Source organism: Brachyistius frenatus, unplaced genomic scaffold, assembly GCF_029030835.1.
Source record: "Brachyistius frenatus isolate BFR_SWC_R1_liver_20210118 unplaced genomic scaffold, ASM2903083v1 Contig_29, whole genome shotgun sequence".
NCBI classification, from domain to species: domain Eukaryota; kingdom Metazoa; phylum Chordata; class Actinopteri; family Embiotocidae; genus Brachyistius; species Brachyistius frenatus.
The window spans coordinates 3,230,824-3,239,120 of NW_027210628.1; the positions used below are offsets into that span (position 1 = coordinate 3,230,824).

At 44.2% G+C, this 8,297-nt stretch overlaps 1 protein-coding gene across 1 annotated transcript; it reads left to right on the forward strand.

Annotated features, from left to right (window-relative positions):
- Positions 1–984: 984 nt before the first annotated feature.
- On the forward strand, positions 985–8,297 carry nrl (neural retina leucine zipper). Its single transcript, XM_069698950.1, has 5 exons — positions 985–1,034; positions 3,157–3,967; positions 4,084–4,371; positions 5,582–5,797; positions 7,905–8,297. The coding sequence occupies exons 2-5, from the start codon at positions 3,356–3,358 to the stop codon at positions 8,064–8,066; spliced, it is 1,278 nt and encodes a 425-aa protein (XP_069555051.1). The 5' UTR covers positions 985–1,034; positions 3,157–3,355; the 3' UTR covers positions 8,067–8,297.

Here is an 8,297-nt window from a genome sequence, read left to right on the forward strand (position 1 = left end):
CAGTGTATTTTTTTCAATTTGTCTTGACAATGATATTCTGCTTCTGCTTCTTTTAGCATTTAAACAATCTGACACATTCAAATTGACTGTTGGGGCCTTACATCAAACACGATATACAGTTTTTGTATATTTGTGGATATATATCTGAAATGTGCGTACTGATGTGATTATATTCATAGCTTTAATCTGCTTGAATATCACCACTCATAAATCAGAGCTACTCATATGCCTCATTGCATCCTCATGCGTTCACTCTGAGCTCAGCTCAGCAGCGGTGTGTCCACTGTGAGGCAGTACATAGTCTATAGTCCAACTTGTGCCGACACAACTACCAAGACTTTGTTTTACTCAGTGATGAGTGAGTAAACTTCAAATTTTACTCTGATTTACGACAAACTGAATCCGAGTTGTGAGCATCACTTGTTGCGCAGAAGATGCTGTGGTGACGGCATACAGTATGTTGACAGTGTTAAGGTGTACTTGATTAGGCAGTGTGTGGTAGTACATGAGTGTGAAATAATCTTGTTTTATACAAAAAATAATACGCAGCATCAGAGGGAGAGAGATGGGAATTTGTTGGTGTGTGTGAGAGAGAGATACAAAAAGAAATAAACAAGACCAAAGAGAGAAAGACAGACATCAGAGAGAAAGACAGACATTACCATAGAGTGTGAACATGCCTGTGAACCATGAGAGAGGGATGGGGGGGAGAGAGAGAGAGAGAGAGAGAGAGAGAGAGAGAGAGAGAGAGAGAGAGAGAGAGAGAGAGAGGGGGGGGGGGGATTGTTGCAAACAGGGATTTGCAGCAGAGGGGAAAGAAAGAAAGGGGGCAGTGGCACTCAGTGACAGAGTGCTATACACACTCATATGCACACACAGACACACACACACACACACATACACACACACTCTGTGTTTCCTCTCTGTCTCTCTCCAAACGTGTCAGTCATCCAGTCAGTCGATTATTTGTGTGTGTGTGTTTGGTGGGGAAGTTGAAGCGAGCTCGACACCATCCTTCATCTCTATGACCGACGGTAAGATCATTTCGCACGCTTTTTGACTGTGTGACTGTCTCTCATGTCGGGGCCTTTATCTCGTGCCTGCTTTCATTCCACTCTTTTCTCTCTCATGTGTGTGTTGTCGCCCCGACTCTGGTCCGGAGCCAGATTTGAGGCCTCCATGGAGCTCTGTCACTGTTTGCTTTCTTTTACAATCCATTTTTGAGCCACGGGGGGTAAAACTAATGAGCTATGCAGCCGACGCACGAGTCAAAGGTGGTTTTTAATTAGGTGTTTGTTGTAATTAGGATAACTATTATATCTGAAGTTCTGTGAGTCACAGAACTTAGTGTTGGAGGAAACCCCATTGCTCCTCTACAGCTTTCTTTAATGCAGATACCAATCTAGCATACACTTAAAATATTGAACTTTTCATTGATATCATGAGGAGAGACTTTCATCTGTTAAGCTGCGTTTGAATGTTTCGACTTGTCAGATTAACATTTCATTTATTTGTCACCTCATATGAATTGTAAATTATTGTATATTCTATTTTCATTCACTATTAATGCAGTTTAATATAAAACAAGAGTTGTTGATCTTGAATAAGAACTATACAAGGATAACAGAACAAGTTCCAGTGCCAGTTTCCTCCAAAACGGAATTTTTCAGCTGCATAAAAATTTGTTTGATTCATTTTCGAAAGTCTCTGGCTCTTGATAATTGGATTTGGTCTCTGGATCTTTCTGTTAAAAATGATTAAGCCCTCTGAATTCTTGTGCTTCATTTGGTTATGTGTTCAGTGGGCAGATGTTTCCAGAAATATTGCGTGTTAATATATCTATTGTGTGTGATTCCATTATGGCAATAATCATTTGTACTTAGACATGTACAGAGTACAACACTTGACAGGCAGAAGGAGTCATTATTAAAAAGCATTTGTCTATATTAGTCACATACAGAACTACAAACTCCTTTTAGTCAGTGTCGAGAGGATAATTAGATTTACTCTGGAAAAAGTGATTGTGAGGATCATTATTTTGTTATCCCTAAATTTAAATGACTGAAAATGCACTTGTGTGATATGAACAAAGGTTTCACCCTGTAAAAGTTTAGTGGGACCAAAAAGATCCATTTTGTCTACACACATGGGAAACGCTGGCCTGTGTCAGTAAACACGCACGTGTCTATGAGTGTGCATTCGTGTATAGTCTTATTTATACATGTGTGTATTAAGATGATGGGCGGGGGGAGGGGGGTTATGCAGATTAGTGTCTCAAAATAACATAAATAGGGCCTCACACACAATCTAACTTCATGACCATCAAAGTCACACTGACCTTTATGTCAAGGTATTTAGTTGAAACTGGGGAACTGACTTTGTACTGTAGAAGAAATAATAAATATATATCACTTTCTAATAAGGCTTTAGAAAGGGTTTATAAGCAGTAATTAGTGGTTTTATTATTGCCCAATAAATTGCTTACTGAATTCTTACAGATCAGTTAGAAGTTATTAATGAAAACAATCTTTGTGTTGCTAAATTTTTAATGGACTTAAAACATACATTTTCTGTAGTACGGTGGTGTTAATATGTTGTTACTGTATAGATTTTGGTAGTCAAAGATAATTTGAAGAGGCTGTCTGATGAACTTATTTAAAAGGTCTTGGGGAGTGCTACAACATGTGAAAATAGTTGCAGGAAGATATTTTTGTGGCTGCAGAGGTAGCTGCGCAAAGTCTGATAAAAAATGTCCTCCAGTGACATCAAACGAGACAACATCAAAACTTTCAAGTTAAATTGAGAAAAATCAAGCTGTAAGCTCACCACACTTCTGCAGCCTGCTCTACATCTCTACTTGAGCGTAACACACCCAAATCTCAGACTAACCTGTCTGCTGTCAAGTTGCATGGTGGGTAATGTAGGCGTCAGGTTTTTGCAAGGAAGAAGAATATAGGGTGTAAAATATAACATATATCTCAGATTCTGCTGCATCAAAGTATTTTCAAACACTTGATCAAACCAATAGTTAGAGCTTATAAACCATTCAGGGTGCCTAAAGTAGTCCACATTTATAAGATGATTCATTCATCTGATCGTCCCTTTCTCCTGTCCCTGCATCCCAAACCCTCTCCCTCAATTCTTTCATTTCTTTAGGACAAAATAAACAGAGACAAGGACAAGGACAAGGGGACATTTGGTTTTTCACAGAGGAAACTCACCGACCAGTCGGCTTCCTGACATCACTATTGCTGCTGTCTATGAGCCGCACTGAGGCAGAGGAGTGGATTTTCCAACAATCCTGACAGACGGAAAAACCCTGTTGAAGCGCCGACCAGCAGCAGCAGCAGCCACCATGTCCTCTCCTGCCCTCCCCATGCCGTCTCTCCCCCCCAGCCCTCTGGCCATGGAGTACCTGAACGACTTTGACCTCCTCAAGTTTGAGGTGAAAACCCCTCCGCTCCCTCCTCCATGTGCGTATCCCAAATCTGGCCTCCCCCACGACCCTTCCAGCTCGCCGTACACCAGCCACCCTCCGCAGGACTCCAGTTTGAGCTCCAGCCCGTACAACTCGCTACCGCCTTCGCCAACGCTCAGCGACGCCCACCCACCACCTTCGGGCTCTTCTTCCCTCTCTTCATCATCCTCCTCCATCTCCTTCCCCCTGTCCATATCCAACAGCTTCACCTCCGGCATCAGCTCCGGCTCTCAGGGGAACGTGGAGGGCAGCCCGGCCCACGCCGGCGCTCAGGGTCCCACCCCGGCCTCACTGGAGGACCTGATCTGGCTGGCGGCTCTCCAGCAACAGTTTGGAGGTGAGGTGACGGGGCCCGCCACTTTGCTGGGAGCCTTGGGAGGGGTGCCAGAGAGAGGGGACAGAGAGAGGGGGCCTGTAAATGGCTTTCTGGGCTGTGAGGATGCTGTGGAGGCTTTGCTGAACTCTGCTGCTGCAGCTGTCAGCTCACAGGTAACAATCTGTTATTTCTTCCCTGTGTTGATCTTGTGATTTTCTCTTTTACGTGCAGTCGTGAAAGAACTGACTTTATCTTTATTTCCTATCTTGTGCCCCCTTCCTCTCCTCAGTTCCCAGGTCTTTCTCAGAGTTCGAGCAGCAACCTGGGAGACTCCAGCAGCGACAGCGGAGGTGACATCTCCTGTGCCAAGGCGGCGGACATGTGCCATCGCCCGCTCGTCTTCCTCTCGTCAGCCCCTCCCTCGCTCCCCAACGCCGCCTCGGCCTCGGCTCCCTACCCGCAACCCCTCAGCCCCCAGGGCCGCCTTCATCACCACCAGCATCACCATCATCAGCATCACCCGCATCACCCCATGCATGGCAACCATCACCATCATCACCACCCGCAAGTCAATCAGGTATACACATCAATCCAGATTAGACGAGGGAGGCTCGCTGGGCTGATGATGCTCAGCAGGAAGCGCTAATCAATAAAGCATGGGAAAACTGTGGAGGTGAAAGAAGTGAAGAACACAGTGGCACTTGTTGCATTAGAGGGATCGAGCAGTGAAGGATTAGGATTAGGACATTAGAACATGGTTATTAATGTCTGCGTCTATCACTTTAAGGATCCCTCTCCACGTGCCAACAATGAGTGAAGTTAAATCTTTGTCTCTGAGACTGCAAAGTCTTGGACTTCACTCTGTGGTAATTTAGCATTCACAAGAATTCAATGAACATTCAATACAGAGTTTATAACACATTGTAATGTAGTTGTAATCACATATAAAGGAATCTTTAAGTGTCTCTAAATGTTCAGTATTTGTCAACAACTATAACTTCTCCTATGAAGACAGATTGAATATTATTACAATTGTTTTTCTATACATTCCTAATAATGTTCAGCCATATCTACTCCTGTGGGCATCTGCAAGGAGGATATATCATGAATCAAGACAGATTGAATATTATTACAATTGTATTTCTATACATTCCTAATAATATTCAATCTGTCTTGATTCATGACATATCCTCCTTGCAGATGCCCGCGGGAGTAGATATGGTTGTTGACAAATACAATAATTAAAACGTATTTCTGCTTACAACTGAATTACAGTGTGTTACTAATGACTCAGTCTTGGTTGCTCTCTTCCAGATAGGTAAATAAACTTTGCACTCTGTGTTCTGGCTGATGGAGATGTCTGGGTGGATCTCCATATATAGCACAGTGTGAGCTTATGATAATATCTGCTATTATTGCTGTGTGTAATCCTGATAACTGTCACCCACACTTAGTCAGATTACATGACAGATTATGAGCATGTGGTACCGAAATATGCCCCCTGACAGACAGGCGTGCTCACACACACACACACACACACACACACACACACACACACACACACACACACACACACACACACACACACACACACACACACGCACACTACATACACACATTCAGTTTGACACATGATATGTGCACCAGTCACATCATAGCTCCATACACAAGTCTGAATCGCACTGCTCTTAAGTGTTCACACTCCAATCATTACCGACATGTGGTCTCGTTGCCAATTAACAGTGAGGAACACCATATTCTCTGTGTTTTCTCCATCTGCTCGGCAGTGCGGGGTGAACGAGCGCTTCTCCGATGAGCAGCTGGTGAGCCTGTCAGTGCGCGAGCTGAACCGACACCTGCGCGGGGTGAGCAAGGATGAGGTGGTGCGCCTGAAGCAGAAGCGCCGCACGCTAAAGAACCGCGGCTATGCCCAGTCCTGCCGCTACAAGCGCCTGCAGCACCGCCACGCTCTGGAGTCGGAGAAACACGTGCTCACACAACAGGTACCGCACGCTCACACGCAAAACGGTGCGGGACCCCTGCAGCTGTTAGGGGCCCATGTTGAATCTTGGCGCTGGCCTTTTTTTTTTTTTTTTAACACAAATCATATCAGTCATTAAAGAAGGTACATATCCAATCTAAAAACCGATTTCCCTGTATTATTATTTTGTAAATAGCACCTTCCCACCTTATGCACTTGGTTTGGAGCATAAACTGTATCTAAAAGTGGGCGGAGCTTCCGGGTCTGAAAAGTGAGGCAAATGCAGAAGTGCCATTAAGAGCAATACCACCGAGGGCCATTAAGGGTTGGCTCCAAAAAGGTTCTGACTCCATAGACTCCCATTCAACTTCTCTCATGAAATACAAAGTCAGTAATTCTATTATAGTATTGTTAGCTAAAGTCCATTCTTCTTATTAGGAGTTTTCTGGCAGTCCATCTGAAGATAATCCCATCATTAATTAGATATTAGGCCTCAAAAAGCGGTATGTTTATGGGGTGTGTCTGTTTGATTGACAGGCCTGTGGTACAGTAGTGTTTCCACTATAGGTGAGCGGGCGTAGTGTCCTCGGGTTTCCAATCAGATCGTGTCAGATGCACCGCTCTCTCTTTCCCAGTTTGTCCAAATATGGTCACTTCTGGCTCCAAATCATCAAGATGGTGACGGCCGAAAAGTCAGTCAAGGCTTCATAACAGCATTTCACAAACTGATTGGTGACGTCACTGTTGGTTGCCGCTTGGTTTGGAGTCTTAGCCTATTTCAAGTATTTGTCTTTATTGAAATGTTCCAAAGCTACTTGTTTAAAAACCAAGGATTAATTCTACCCATTACTTAGACCAGAGGAAGAAAGCATTCTGGGAAATGCTTCTGTGGTTGCCCAATAACCTTACTCCGTTTCATTTGTTATACGCCGTGTGGGAGGTGTTGAGGCTGAGGGGGGGGACTCATTAAAAGTATTTACACCGGGGCCCACCACAATTATGTTACGCTGCCACTGACACACACACACACACACACACACACACACACACACACACACACACACACACACACACACACACACACACACACACACACACACACACACACACACACACACACACACACACACTTGCATTTATGACTCTCACTGAAAAGTTCTCAGTATTTGCAGTCATCCAACACCAAATTTAAGGTCTACAAAAAAAAAATGTCCTGCAATTAATTCGTACGTCAAACTATTTTTTTTCAAATGTTGTTTTTGTACTTTCACACAGATTTTGAATATAACGCATTCTGTGTAAAAAGTGACTTATTTTTTCGGAAGGAGGTATATTTGTCTGAGCTTTTGCGCCGCAGGTAAAGACATCAACCAATCATATTGTCTGGAAGTGAAACGGTCGCACATCACAACTCCCGATGACAATGTTGATAGATGATGCAGCAACCCAGTGTTGTATGACAATGGGCGCAAAAATGATAAAGACAACAATCTTAAGTACGACGTATGGAGCTGCATCACCGAACAACCAGGCTGTCAGGATAGTGTGTAGTTTATGTAGTTTACTTTTGGATGTTGTCGAGTTTCTAGTAAGCCGACAGCAGTGTCACAGCAAGTCTAACGAACGGACCAAAATCTCCTGCTTCTGCTGTCGAGTGAGGATGAGCAGGACAACTTTTCATCACTGTTGAATCCATCTTTTTTCTTTTAGGAATGAGCTGACGTGACTCTATTCAAACCTTTTTCTGAACAACTGTTGCTGCCAGCATGAATAGTTGCAAATTGCAAATTATTCGCCAACGAGTATTTTCCATTTTCCTGTCGTTTTTTTGTCATACACACCGTGTGTGTGTGTGTGTGTGTGTGTGTGTGTGTGTGTGTGTGTGTGTGTGTGTGTGTGTGTGTGTGTGTGTGTTAACCCTAAATCTAACATCAGGCATCTTTAATTTGCAAATTCTGAGGTGCGCACAGCAAAAATGATGCAGCGTCTGACATTGTGACCGTCCTAAACTCCCTCAGATTACATTCCTGACAGAATAAGTCATGAATACCAAGTGAACATCTTTTGCACCGCAGCTCAGCAAAGCCCCAAAAAATGACCATGTTGTCTGCTTTTATTTTCCTTCTCAGTTGGAGCAGCTACAGTGTGAGCTGACTCGAGTGCTGAGGGAAAGAGACGCCTACAAGGCTCGCTTCGAGAAGCTCCTCAGCACGAACCACAGTACCGCCAGCGACGCCCCGCCGACCCGCAGCAGCAACCCACCTTCCCCGCCTCCTGACTACTTCCTCTGAGTTTCACCCACAGGGGGAGGAAGAAGAAAAAAAACAGACCAGCCAACATGGAGCAATCAATGATGAGTAATCAGACTTGAGGGAAAAAAAACATGGATGTGTATGTGTGTGTATGTGTGTGTGCGTGTGTGTGTGTGCGTGCGTGCGTGTGTGTGTGTGTGTGTGTGTGTGTGTGTGTGTGTGTGTGTGTGTGTGTGTGTGTGTGTGTGTGTGTGTGTGTGTGTGTGTGTG